Here is a 15350-nt window from a genome sequence, read left to right on the forward strand (position 1 = left end):
TGGCAGCACGAATTTGGTTTTCCAAGTAAGACCACAAATGCTCTATTGGATTAAGGTCAGGTGAATTTGGGGACCAAGGCATGACTTGAAAGTCACTGGAATGTTCCTCAAACCAATCCATGTCGATTCGACCCTTATGACATGGTGCATTATCCTGTTGGTAAACACCATCCCCCGCAGGAAAACTGTTGCCATGAATGGGTGAACTATGTTCAAGTAGCTTACAGATGTCAGGGATTGTTCTATGAGGATTATGGGTCCTAATGTGCCCCATGAAAGCATTGTTCCTGGGCGAGAAACCATGAAAACCTGGGCGAGCCCATTGTTATAGATGGAGGGTGGTCATAATGTAATGACTCTTCGGTATATATATATATATATATATATATGCTTCACTTTCTTTAACTAAACAGCTTATTAATGACAAGCTTTATTTTTAAATTATATCAAATGGTTTTTTAACGGTTTAATTCGTAAAAGAGAGATTCAACAATTTCTGGTAGTGATATCTAGTTCCTGGTAGAATGTGATCCTCACTTTCACGTACGCATGCTCTACTTTTGCTCTTTAAAGAAAAAGTAATTGCTCAATTGTAAATGCTCTGAATAGAACATATATAAGTGAGCGTATGGAATGTTACTTGAAGAAAATAGTAAATCTCTCTAATGTATGACGGTCTTACATATAGTTTCTCCAAATTTACCCATCACTGAAACTTTCCGAGAACTAGCAATCGAACTCTTTTAAAAATATGAGAAGACTAATCCATTCCTCACCATATTAAAGAAATTGTTTATAGGCAAACGTATGAAGGATGGACAACCCGAAGAACAAGCAAAACAAGCACAAGATGAAATTCGACAAGCTCTAGCCATCTATCACAGGGAACTGACGTTATTAGCCACTCAAGGATCTCACCACCCTGATCCATCATGCCATTCATGTCCATTGCACCGGAGGCCCGATTGTGGTATTCCATATTGCCGAGACCAGCCATCTTGTTGCCTGCCACATCCTCAACAGCAGAACACGCATGAAGTGAGTATATTTGTCACTTAATTTTAATTCAATACTAAATTTATTCGTTAGTTAATTGGTAAATTTCTTCATTTGCTCACTTAAGGGCTTATTAGTGAAAAGATAAATCTGTTCAATAATTACAGTACAGCATTGCTTTAATTTACAACAACCACTGCAACAATATTGATATTGTTTATTCTATTTGAATTCGAGCTTTGGACGCAATCGGTTTGAAACAGTAAATAAAAGAAAATTGTAGATCTTCAATTTTAAGTAAACCCCAACACGCGAACTGATAAAATTTAATTTAAATTTGCTAACATCTTAAAATGACTAATTTAATACAATTCAATGACGTAATAAAATAAATCCCTGCTTGAATAATTACAAAAGATTAAGAAAGCACAATCTAAACTTCCAGCAATTATACTATTTACGCCAGATTAAATTTTTTGCCAAAAATAAAATTTAGAAGACAAAAGCAAGCGCACTTTTTTCCGTAACTGGAATGCTAAGACTATTCAAATACCAATAAAAGTTTTCTGACTAATAATGAAAATTAAAATCATAAATTACCGTTTTTTTTTAATAAACAAACGTTACATTTTCCTAACGTTTCATTGTTACGTTTTCGGAAAAAGGTATAGTTTTTATTTCTTCACTATATCAATTCAAGTTTTGCATCCTAACAAATAACACCATTAATTTCTAGAAGTTCAAAAAGTTATTGCTTAAAATTTTCTGTTTTATCCATTCAAAACCGTTTTTCAATGGTGGAAGACTGTCTTATCTATAAATATTTGACTTAAATTTCACGAAACTGACACAAAAAGATCAATAACGAATACTGATTTTTCTAAATTCAACTTTTTATTCCAGCATGGTAATTTCTTCTCATCGGATGCCATGAAGGTACTTTCTCCTTACTCAGGAGCTTCACCATTAATACCTCTGCCACCTGAAGGACAACAAACTTCGAACAGTGAGGAAACTTCGCCCTTACAGCGAATGCAGTCCATCACCAATTCATTGCTTAATCAAGCAGCGACACCTAGCTTCAGTACTTTACCTCAAAGACCGATGAAAGCAGTCTTACCTCCAATCACTCAACAGCAGTTTGACCACTATAACAATCTCAACACTGAAGACATAGTAAAAAGAGTTAGTATCTCTATTTGTCCAAAAGTCAACGTCACGAAAAAGTCTGTCATTTTATTAAATGCTAAATAATGTAGGGCAAAATTTATAGTCGACTAAATTAAGCAATGAGAGACAGGGCGAATAAATTAAGCAATTGGCGATTAAAAAACTGTCTGTAACTTGTTGTTTTTTTCACCCCATGTACATTTTATTATTATTTTTTTCATGAATATAGAATTATAAAGGATATTTTATAATATATAAAATCTATTCTAAAATAAATTAATTCTAAAATCATAATATTCTGAAAATTATAATGTTCTAAAAATCAATTTATTCTAAAAATTATAATATTCTGAGAATTACTTTACTCATAAAATTATAATATTCTAAAAATTAATTTAATTTTAATGCTTGTTTCTTAAAATTTTTCAGTTTGAAAAATTAACCTTGTAATGCTTACTATACTTTGAGTAAGATTTTCAAAACAAATGCCTTGCATTATTATGCTCAAATATGCTAATTAATAAGTGCAGACGATATTTTAAATTACGAAATCAGGCACAAGAACGTACTTTATCTGAATAAACATACCTTTTTTTTTCGACCGATTCAAATTTCTCATCCCCAAAATGCAGGATGTAACCGTAATCTCGAAAATCTAATAAATTGGGACCATATCTCCCCGATTGTGGCTATCCCCTATATTTTGGAGGTCAGAAATTCGAATCGGTCGGAAAAAAAGGTATGTTTATTCAGAAAAAGTACGTTTTTGAGCCTGATTTCGTAACTTAAAATATCGTCTGCACTTATTAATTAGCATATTTGAGGTCACCCCCTCAGGCCATTAAGATTGAATTATAGAACGTGAAGATCTGATCATTAGATCAAAAGTTATTCAGGGTGGTCCGTACATACATGCATACATATATATGTACAACAGTTTTTTTTTTTTTTTTTTTTTTTTTTAAACATTTTAAGTTTTGAAAAAGCAGTCATATGTTTTGAAAAGCGACCGCTGTTTAAGATGCTACAGCTGGCCACTAGTCTGTAGCAAAATTTCCTAATTTTGCTCTAAACTATATAATCTTGAATATTAAAACAAAATTATTTCTTATAATCTTCCTGTATTACAGTTTAACTTTTAGAAAAGCGTTGGCAATTCTCTGATATTTTAATTGGTGGTTAATCGTGTACAAGGAAAAGAAAATAAATTAATTGATTAAAAAAAAAAAACAGGGCTCTTATTTCTCCTACTGTAAAAGTTTAAACATTCATTAACGTTCATTAACAAAGGAAAATCCGAATGAAATTTTTTAAAATTATCTATTTTAATGCACTGTGGTTTTTGATTCCGTCTCTAAAAATACAAGGGTGAATCCAGTAAAAATTAATACATTTAAGTCCTTTTAAAATGCAATAATTTATAATACACCATCAGGTAGATGTTAGATCAATTTTCAATTAAATTATATTTTTCCTTTCATTTGCTTTTGATCTTCCACCTATTTCAATTTTGCATTTCAATTCTTGAAGCTGTTAGAAGAACAAACGAACGGCAATGATTTTAGTTTACTAACAGAATAAATTTACAAAAAAATAAAATAAGGTGAAATGGCAAACATGTTTGTGACGCTGACTCTCGGTCATGTTTAAAGTCGCGCATTAGTTACAACTGTATGAATTACAACGCTTTAGATTATAATTTTTAAAGGGTATACTTATAAAACTTTCATGGTTACTAAATACTTGATAATTCGGTAATTGTAAATCGAGAAAAAAATGAAGTGATTAATGATTTAAACCAGATTTAATTGGATACCTGTAAGCAACGTGACGAGTATGTGTCGAATTTATGCCTGGATTTACCTACGATGACAACACTTTCAGGTATCCAATAGCAAAATCAGGAGTCTGTCCAGGGCAAATTTACTACTGTTTAGCGGTACCTTCACAAATTCAACTTTAGGAAAAACGGTAGTTACACAAATTCAACATTAGGAAAAACGATAATTTCACAAAATACTTTTAATAAAGCAAGTTCTACGATTCTCCTCTCCTCCTCTTAAAATTTTGTTTTTGTATGACCTAGTCGAAAATGTTCTCATAATGTAAAAAACTTTTAGTGTTAGTATTGTTAAATGCATGTTTTATTAAATTCAAGTTGAAATTCAACTATGAACAAAGGTTTTTTTTATAAATTTTTAAATTTGTATAAAATTTTAAACTGAAAATTTTACAATAGCAAAAGTATTTTTGAATATATGAGGAAAACGTATAGAATCTTATCAGTCATTAATGATTTTTATTTGTGATGACAATTCTTAAAAATATTTTCTTACTCTACCATTTTTGTGTTAATTTTTTAATATAATTTTTAATTTTCACAAATTATGTCTAAATTTTCACAAAATAAGTACCTCTCAAAAAAACCTAGACAGACCCCTGAAAATTGTGTTCTTTCTTACAAAAAGGTGCCAGAATTATTTGCATGTTTCTTATATTTTAAAGGACTAATTAACATACATCCAGAAAAGTTTGCTCACGTTATTAATTTTGTGATGTTCTCCTTCAAGGTGAAAGAACAATTATCCCAGTACTCTATCAGCCAGCGGTTGTTCGGGGAGAGTGTCTTGGGACTGTCGCAGGGCTCCGTCTCCGACCTGTTGGCCCGGCCCAAGCCCTGGCACATGCTGACACAGAAAGGTAGAGAGCCCTTTATCCGAATGAAGATGTTTCTCGAAGACGAGAATGCCGTTCACAAATTAGTCGCCTCTCAGTATAAAATAGCTCCTGAAAGACTGATGAGAATGGGAGGCTATGGCGGCGTGCCTCTACCACCAGGTAAAACTATATGAAAGTTTATGTACTCAATAGAAACTAAAATATAATTGAGACTAATTTTTTTTAAACTTCTAGAACAGTGGTTACCAACTGGCTGCCTGCGGGCCACATCCGGCACGCGAAGCCTTTTTTTGAGGCCCGCGAGCTAAAATATATTAGTTGTCATTTTTTGCGGGCAATTTTCATAAAAATGTATATGGGTTTAAAGTACTTTTCTTCATTAAAAAAAATCTAATTTCTTCGTTTCTGTGAAATTTAACGTACCAACGGTGCAAAAAAAAATTTTTCTCCGATAAAAATCTACTTCCTATTTTAATTTGCAATTCAATACTTTTGTTTTGTACTAATTGATAAAAATCTGACAGTAATATTTAATGTTCCTTCAAACATAAAAGAGTCCTATACAAATTTTGATAAAATTGCGGCCCATCCATTTGACTGGTGTTTTTAATTACGGCCCCCAACCTCATGTAAGTTGGAAACCCTTGTTCTCGAAGGATCAACTTGATTTTTAGGAAATTAGGGATGGAGTAAAAATGACCTCGATTCCTTTTTATCCATTTAGTACGAACAAACATATAAAAACGATTTTAAAAAAGTCCGCTGAGAAAAACTCTACGAGTTTGAGAAAAAAAAGTATTAGATCATTCAGAAACTTTAATATTAATAACCATAAAGGCTCAAGCTTTGATGTTTTTTTTCTTGGTCACTCTTATTTTATTGCTAATCCTTGATCACATCCTCGTCTGTTTTTTGAACCAAGGAAACTTTTAGCTCCTGGCAAAGACATGGCTTTATTAACCTTAACCGGAACCTTAAAATTTAAAATTTATGCGGGATTTTTCGCCCTCCTTCATCTTAAGCTAAGTCATTGTCAGTTTGTCGTAAAGAGCATTTTTTTTCTGTTCTTAGTATCGACTGCACTAAAGGAGCCAGAGGACATTGGAGTTATTTTTACTTCTCCTTTAATTACCAAAATTAAACTCAGATATAATATCAATTTTAAGGGAATTGATATTTTAATATATATAAAGTCTTTGCACCGTTAAACATGATATACCTATTTTATTTATTTAATATTAATAGTTTTATTAATAATTAATATTAATAATTTATCTTTAATATTATCTTTAAATTGCACATAGACGTTTTAAAACCACACAAATGAAATTAACCACTCAAAACCACACAAGTGAAATTTTCAAGTGAAATAAACTTTTTTTGTGTTAACACTGAGAGGAAAACTTCAAAACCTTCTACGGTAGGATCAAGGATGATAAGGAGCTCATATCCATTTATCATTTAGAACCAAAACAAGACGAGAACAGTTATGGTCAGAATTCGAACCTAGGTTACTGCAATGGGAATTGAACGCTCTATGCACCCATAGAGTGCTTTAAAATATATATGCGAGTAACAAAATTAATTCTATGTTTATTTTTTTACAGGATCAAACAGATTTAGCCCAGTAAGCTCTGCTGAACCAACTTATCCCAGCCATCGCCAAATCACTTCAAAACCATCCCATCCTTCATCTCCTCAGCCACCCTCTACACCTGAAAGTCCATCTGCACCTCTCACCGCTCACAGTCCATCCGGCAGTGCTGCCTTGCCATCAAGTGGAAATCTGAAGGGGTCCGGCATGCCTGGTCGAAGGGGCAGTCGCTGTCTTGCCCCCTATGTTCAACCGTCAGTTTATGAAATGGCTGCTGTCACCACAGATTTGGACACTCAGATCATAACTGCGAGGATTAAGGAAACTTTAACCGTCCACAATATTGGGCAAAAGGTCTGTGTTTATGCCTAATTTAGATCTGATTTGACTTATTACCTATGATTTACAGTGCCATAATATTTTACTGTTGTAACCAGAGGTCTACAAATCTCTGCAAGCTGGTCGCCATGGCGCCAAAAGAAATCTTAGCTTGCGACCACTGCTACATTAAAATTTAACAAGAAAGCAAAAAGATATAACACTACTTTTTATTCCATTATACGTTGGCTCTTAATTGGTCCTGGCTCTTAGAACTTTAATTTTTTTATAAACCCCTTGTTATAACTAAAACTTATTTTCTATTAATTAACATGCCATTTTTTTGAATATAAAGTAATAAGTATATTTATTGCTTATGTTTTAGTTACGGAAGACTATTCCTTTGCTAAATTGTTTCGTAACTATGGTAAATTGGAGAAGTAAAATATGTATCAAGTAAAATATGTATTTGTATCAAGTCCGAAAAAAATATTGATCATTGAAAAATTACCTATAAATGACCAATATTATTTTTAGTTGCTCACTTGATACTTATAAGAGAAACTTACTCATATATTGATAATAATTAAATACCATATAATCAGTTTCATTTTAACACATAATATTTTTACATAACATAATGTCATCTAATATTTTAATTATTTGTATGATTTTAAATTGTTTAAGAGATGCAGTTGTATTACTTTGAATTATTCACTTGATGTATTTATTATATCAAATCTTGATAGCTGAGGTACCTGCTATTTATTTCTATTATCTACAAAAGAACCATTTACAATTATTGTAGAGAACTGTGAAAGAGGTGTTTAAATTATATTTAAAATGAGAAAAAATATTAAGTTTTGACTTTGCCTTAATAGATAAAAAAATATATGTTAAATAATATTGTCCTGTAAAATAATTTTAATAAATTAAAAATATATTAATTAAAAATATATTAATTGAAAATACTATACTCGGTAGCTTAAATCTAAGTATACATCATTTTCATTGACAACCACGTAATAGCAGTAAAGAATATTCCTAGACATAAACTAAAAACGGACCACCACTTTTTGTTTTTATCTGGAATGCGTTTATCCTTTTCGAGGAAATTTAGTGCTAATCTTATCATAATTTGGCATAATTTTACTCTGTCGATATGATAAAATGAATTTGATTACAAAAAATCAAGATTTTATTCTCTCCGTTCAAGCTGTAGAAAAAAACCCGGTTTGTGTTGCAGGAAAGCTTACAAATCGGAAACAGAAGTTGGCTGGCGATCTACCGGTAAAAGGAAATTTTAGCTTTCATGAATTAAAATGTATAAACATTTTTCGTAGAAAAATATGAACTTATATGTGTATGCTAGTTAAAAATATTAAGGTAACAAAGGATTTAAATTTAACGAATAACTTTAAAAATAATATAAATTTTAATTAATTAACTTTTATCTGTAAGTTAAATCAAATTTTATGAAGATTCTATGGTTCTAAAAATAACCTTATTGTTTTTTGTTATAGTTGTTTGGTGAGGCTGTTCTGGGCCTGTCTCAAGGCTCTGTCAGTGAGCTGCTTTCAAAACCAAAGCCCTGGCACATGCTCAGCATCAAAGGCCGGGAACCTTTTATTCGAATGCAACTATGGTTGAACGATCCAACAAATGTTGAGAAGCTTCAAGCCATCAAGACAGAAAGACGCGAAGGTAGATAATTGACATGTCATTCAATAAATTTAGGATTACATTAAATTAGCAGTTAATTGTTCTTCATGATGCTATGCCATTTTAAGGAAGACGAGCGCATTTAATAAATTCAAAATAATTATAATTGCTACAGAATTTTTTCTGCAGTAAACTAATTCGTTAAGTTCTGTCCTTTTGAACCTCAAGATTATTTCAACGGTTAAAAAAAAAACCGGTGCAGCAACTTAAAATTTACAAGACAAAACATAATTCACTGTTTGCTCACTTACCATGTAAATACCCGGAAGCCATGCTTCGAAATAAAAAATATTTTAATAGTCAGAGGGGTAGGTACTTTATAGTTTGTAGTAGTGACTGAGAACGGAGGTTTACCCTCTTAATTGGAAATGGTTAAAGAAGTTGTAGTTAGAGTATATTTCCTTGAAATATAAGGCTTTTTTCTTTAAAAAATTGTAATTTCCCCCACCTTTGCAGAAAAAAAAACTTTCGTACTAAAATAAGCTGATTAAACTCTGTAAGGGTCTTTAGCAAACAGAGCTTTTTTTCTAGCATACGCTTAGAAATTTCAGTTCACACTTGTGATTTAAACTTTAAAATTAGGGCCAGAATTTTTATGATCCGAAAAATCTCTACAAGTGCTGTAGCAAAAAAATCCTCTCAAGTTGAAATAATTCTTTATAATTAATTAAGAATTTTAATCCAATCATTATTTCTTAACTAAATTTAGATGCTATTGTATTTAAAAGCGGACAATGCTAAAAAAAAAATTGCTCTAAATAACTCTTGATTTAATGATTGGATCTTTACGTTCTAGGTTTCAATTTAATGGTTTGAGGAAATTACCTCAAATATGCTCATTAATTAATGCAGATGATATTTTAAATTATGAAATCAGACACAAAATGTACTTTCTCTAAATAAACACACTTTTTTCCCCGGCAGATTTGGATTTTACTGATTAGAAAAGTCGTATTTTTGAAATTCAGTTTCCTAGAAACAATTCAACTAATTTCACTCAAATTTTTTATTTTTTCATGTAAAATATCAAGCTTTAAAATGCTGCAAAAAATTTTATACCTTATAATTCAAAATTTTCTTCACCATTCTTCAATAAGATAATAAAAATTATAAATATTTACTAAAAGTTATTTTTTGTATGAAATTATTTATGGGAAAACGAGTTTTATAATTGTGTGCAAAAATATTTTAATACGCGTAAAAAGTTCTCGAGATATAGCGAAATACGCAAAAAGCAAAATTAACATTAAGAGGTTCAAACTTTGGAGCACTCTACTGACTAAACTATTGGGACCATATTTCCCAGATGGTGGCTACCTTCTATATTACGGGGTCAAAAATTCAAATCCATTGAAAAAACGGTATGTTTATTCAGAGAAAGTACATTTTTTAGTCTGATTTCATAACTTAAAATATCGTATGTACTAATTAATGAGCATATTTGAAGTCATCCCCTTTGACCATAGGGATTGAGTCTTAGAACGTGAAGATCCGAACATTAGATCAAAAGTTATCCAGGGTGGTTCGGTTTATTTTCTTGCCGTGCTGTATATCAATCAGTATGCAACTATTATTAAAAATCTAAATAATAATTTCTGGTAAAAACAAGGTTGCCAGATGTTATCGAGAGTTACAGTATAACTGGGTGACGATAGGGAAAAACGTACGTGGTGTCAAAAATATGGGTATGACTAAATAAAATTAATATTATGTGGTTTTTTTTTCCATTTAAAATTCTAACATAACCAGTTGACATTAGTTGCGACGATTCACGGCTGATTTCACAACATTTAATTTTGAAATAGGTAGCGGGGAACGAAATGCAATGTTTCCCGCCTCACAAATAAATCAATGAAGTAATAGTTTGGTTATCAATTCTTCCTTTTTACCCTGATTGTCTCTGTCCCGTATAAAAATCAAAAATCTTAAAAATTTACATCGAGACCCCAAAAAATCATAAAATGTAAAAAATATCCTAGAATTTGTTCTCTCCTAGAAAATATCCTCTCAAAAAATGCCATTTAAATTTAAAAATGTTTCTTAAAAAGCAAAAAGAGTAAAAATAATGCAAAGGTCATCAAAATCCGGGTATTTACTTGTAACGTCGGGTCATTTTCTCTTCTGGTTAGAAACTGAAGTATTATACGTGAATAATAACCAAACCTATCTCTACTATTTTACTTAAACAGATGGTTTTTACATTAATGTATTTTGTCATACTAATTCTTCTAAATTTTCTCTCGTTATTGTTTCAAAATACGTATTTTAAATTTTCCAATCAGAAATGCACCAAAAAAACTTAATAATTTTCGCTAGTTAGATCTCAACATTTTTTTCATCTTTTTTTACGCTTTTTCTTTTCAGTTTTTTACTTTCGCCCAATTCAATTAGAATTAGGCTTTTTCTCTTGAATAATTATGTTTAATTAAGGACAGCTATTTGTTTGTTAAAAATTATGTTAGCGTCAAGCAAAGTTCAGTCACGAATTAAATAGGCAATAATTCAATTACTGGAGAGAAATTCTATCATGCTTCCCTTGAAATAGTTTACCGATGAGTTCGAAATTTATATTTATTCAGTTGGCTTATCGCCATCTGACACATCATGAGCTTTTTGCTTTCCATCTGAAATAGTATTTAAGTAAACAATCTAAAACGAAGTTCAGAATTACTGAGGAGATTGCTCATCACGATTTGATCGAAATATATATATATTTTTTATACATAGAGAGAGAAAACTTAATGTATAAAATCAAAACAAAAATAGAACTCTTTCAAATGCAAAACTCTTGATAAATAAATTGTAGGTTCGTGTTGTTTAATTTTTAAATATTATTAATACATCTCTTTCGAACTGTTTAAATTATACATGTCTTTTTAAAACTTAAAAGCTGTTCTTGAAACTGAAAAATTAGAACTTTATTCTCAAAATTTAAATGCGTTTCGTTTCTATTATTACACTATTATTTTTCTACGATTTTTTTCTAATACAATTAAAAACAAAATTTTATTTAAAAAAAAATTAATCTTTTGTGAGATTAAGTTAAACTTTATATTTTTATTTGCAGTTAGTTACACATTTAAAAACACTTTAATTTGATCTTAGAAAGTGTATAAATTAAATTAACATAATTTATTCTTTATACTGAACATAATATTTTGCTGCGAAATTAAGTTTTTTAAGTAGTTCAATTTATATATTGTTATTTGCGTCATTTATTATGTTGTTTTTAATTTTAATTATTTTCTAAACTTTCATTCAAATTTTAAATCAACGTTTGAAATTATCATGTTCATTCTGTAGATCGAATGTCCATGTTCATTTTGTAGTTAGCGGGAGTCGCTTAGTCTTGCATTTTACAAAAATAAAATGTGTACGTTACAAATATAACTCACGAAATCTTTTTTGTGAAAACCTGTTCTTAACTGTAGCTCCAATTTTTTACACTGAAACTCGGATGTCATATACATCATTGGACGTGAACCTTTCAACATATCAAATTTTAATTCTCCAATAGCACCTCTTCAGAATTGTAGAATGTTCCACATAGTCATTTTTTTATAACACGTTTTACAATTAATAGTTCCCGAATTAATTATCTAATCATATTTCCCGTACATTTTGCTATACATCAACGTAATTTCACGTTTTTAAGTGTGAAAGTTTTCGCGCAGTAAAAATGTATCGTATTGTTGAACAACTTAAACAACGGAGGCAAATCAGGTTTTTTTAATATGGTGAGAAACAACAAAAAAACTAGACAATACTAATTATTAAGATTGTTTTAGGCGGTTATGTTTTAAGCATTTATAAATTTCTATTTCATCTTGTTCTTGAATTTTTTTAAGTTTCATCAAACTCATTTGAACAGTTGTATTTCCCCACTTGTAACTCATCTACAATTCTTCTTCTATATGCTCTGGTATATTTAGATTTGTCATATCTATCATTTCTTTGCATTAGTTTATTTTTTTATCTCAATAGAAATGCATAATTCCAGTTATAATGTATAATTCAAATTTAACTTTAACAAATTACTTTAGCATCTATTAGTACAACATAATTTTTTTACCTATTAAATGAAGCTCATACAGCAAACTTTATTATTTCAGCCAATAAAAGGAGACGCAATGCTATGGATACAGACGGTCCATCTCCTCTTTTACCTTGTGGAGAGCAGCCACCATATCCGATTGACCCGATATTCCTATATCCCTCATCTGCAAAGAAACCCCGAATCCTGTTTTCCGAGGAACAGAAGGAAGCTCTGAGATTAGCCTACAATTTGGATCCTTACCCAAGTACAGCAGTCATGGAATTTTTGTCTTCTGAGTTGGGCCTATCTATCCGCACTATCACCAACTGGTTCCATAATCACCGGATGAGACTGAAACAACAGAACCAAGAACCAGAACCACCTCCTTTTCCACCACCAGAAAATACTACTTCATTCGATCCCATCCGGTTCAGATTGTTACTTGGGCAGAGGTTGGCAGAAATGTGCAAGAACCAACAATCAACGGCGAATCAGCTGCTTCCTTATTTCTCAGAAGCTCAGAGGGTGTTCTGCCCTCCACCAGGATTGTCTGGAGTTCCTCCAATGATAGAAAAACCAGATTCAGACAATACTTTGGACTTGAGCGTATCAAGAGACCAATTTCCACCAAAAGAAGAAAAGATAGACAAAGTCGATGAAATGGATAAAAGAACACCTCCACCAAGAACGGCTTCATCCACACAAGCGACACACTCTCTGGCAATTGATCTAACCCCTTCGGCAGATAAAAGTTCTGCCACTTTTGATACCAGAATGTCACCTATAGTTTCTTCCTTTGAATACACCCGTTCTACGAGTGTGAAATCTTCATCTTTAGACCTCAGTTATTCAACACTCCAAAGACTAGCAAACCAGGACATCCCTTCTAGTACAACTAATAATTCATCGCGTAATCCATCACCAGATATCGAGGCAATACTTCAGAGAACTGCAGCCAGGCTTAATTTCACTTCTAGTTCAGTATCCACCGATTCACCTGTAGATTTACGCGATGAAAAACGGCCTAGTATTCCACCTCCATCAAGCAGTGGTAGTAGCAACCGTCGAAAACCTGCTGCACCGCAGTGGGTTGATCCAGGATTAGACTTATCTCCAGATAGTGATTTGTGTGGCTTTGACGACGACGATGATGATGATGAAGACAATGATGACATTTTGACCACTCAAGCGACTAGTGCAAATCAAGTTATCAATGGCGTTTGTATTCGCCAAACGAACTTCACGCCTCATCACTCTACAATGGACCCTGCATTGCGTCTAGAGTCAAATCAAATAGCTTTTTGTAGTTCGGTCAAAAAAGAAGACGATAAATCTCGCTTTGAAAGGGAACAAAATATTCGAAGACTAGAACGGGCTATATCTGAAAATGAAGCTGGTTGGGACGATATTAGTGACGATGATGACGATATATAAATTTGTTACATTTGTGATATTTGTTTTTTGAGTGATGTGAAATTGAATGCGCCATTGAGTGATATCAAACGGTGTTCAGTGCAACTGAGTAATAGTGATAGTGCACCAACTGCAGGAATGGATTGCATTAAATACTTGCTAACATTCAGATTTTAAGGGCTATGGAACGCTTCTAATAGCCTATATAAAATGTATACCCAAAACTTCCAGTTAAAAATATGACAGGGTTAAGCTTCGCATGCAGATCAAAATCATGGAAAATTTTACAGAAAATAGCATACAAATATAAACAATTCGATATGTAGAGTGCATTTATATATTGTTATCTAAATAATCACACTTTAAAATTAAGCCAATATTAACGTTTTATTCACATTATTTCTTCGAATGATAAAAACGTTTTATACGGATTGTTAATGTAGCATTAAAAAAACTTAACGCTGCTACACTTCAGACAATACCGAAATGAGCAGTGAACATTTGACCAAACTTATAAGCTCAATCATAATGATCAAACATTTTGATCTAGAGGAATTTCTTTAGAAAGCTCTTTTTTCCTTATCGGAATTAGATATCATCCTGTACTTAATGTAAATACACAGCTTCAAGATGTTTTGTGGTGTTGATTTTCACTTTACGTTTTTCATAGTGGCGAGTATTAATTCTTTGTTGTTCGCCGAATCCTTACTCGACCCAAGAACGCGGCATTAGCTGTGATAACCGTTAAGCCTTCAAACCCAACTCAGAAAACGCATAGTTCATCTTCTTTGCATGCAGTATAAAATTAAAGGTTCATCTTATGGTGGTCTTTTGTGAGAAATGAAAAGAGAGACGGTCTTCAAATATTTGTATTATTTATTGTGTTTGTTGGCTTTTTGTAACACGTGCAATCATACATGTTTCATCTAATGAATCATTGTATCTCTATAGATTCGAATACCAAACGAAGTGAAGGAAAACTTATCCTTATTAAATTATAATTTCTATTTCGAATTATTAAATTAAATTAAAACAGATTATATTAAGGATGTTTAAGCTATCTTTTAGGAAACATGCGCTTGTAATTTAATTTTTTTAATTTGTTTATTTGATTAAAACGATTTAAAATACTTAAAAAAATTTTAACAAATTTTAATTAATGTAAATTTAAAATGTTTGGATTAAAAACCAACTTATGCTCGTTCTTTTACAAACCTTTTTGCAGACACAATTGCCATACTGTGAGATCTATTTCGGGAAGCCTTCATGATTTCAAAAAAAAGTCTAAAAAAATTAAGGATTTTTATTTCTTCACAGTCAAGAAAAAAAAATTGGACAATAATGCGAGACTATACGAAGCTAGGATCAGGTTTATAGCCTGAGTTGGATGAAATTTGCACACCTGACCTACAAACCCGATCT

The 15350-nt window shown here is 31.5% G+C and overlaps 1 protein-coding gene across 3 annotated transcripts in view; it reads left to right on the forward strand.

The window, feature by feature from the left end:
• The window catches only part of LOC107438880 (homeobox protein cut), a 195416-nt gene extending 180493 nt beyond the window's left edge, over positions 1–14923 (forward strand). For all 3 annotated transcript variants that reach the window (XM_071185699.1, XM_071185700.1, XM_071185701.1), the window contains 6 exons: positions 800–1038; positions 1900–2181; positions 4737–5004; positions 6453–6793; positions 8281–8461; positions 12592–14923. In XM_071185699.1, coding sequence (XP_071041800.1) covers positions 800–1038; positions 1900–2181; positions 4737–5004; positions 6453–6793; positions 8281–8461; positions 12592–13949 — 2669 coding nt within the window. In that variant the 3' untranslated portion in view covers positions 13950–14923. The remainder of the gene's footprint in view (positions 1–799; positions 1039–1899; positions 2182–4736; positions 5005–6452; positions 6794–8280; positions 8462–12591) is intronic.
• The last annotated feature ends 427 nt before the right edge of the window (positions 14924–15350 follow it).

This window comes from Parasteatoda tepidariorum, chromosome 9 (genome assembly GCF_043381705.1).
Source record: "Parasteatoda tepidariorum isolate YZ-2023 chromosome 9, CAS_Ptep_4.0, whole genome shotgun sequence".
In the NCBI taxonomy this organism is placed as follows: Eukaryota; Metazoa; Arthropoda; class Arachnida; order Araneae; family Theridiidae; genus Parasteatoda; species Parasteatoda tepidariorum.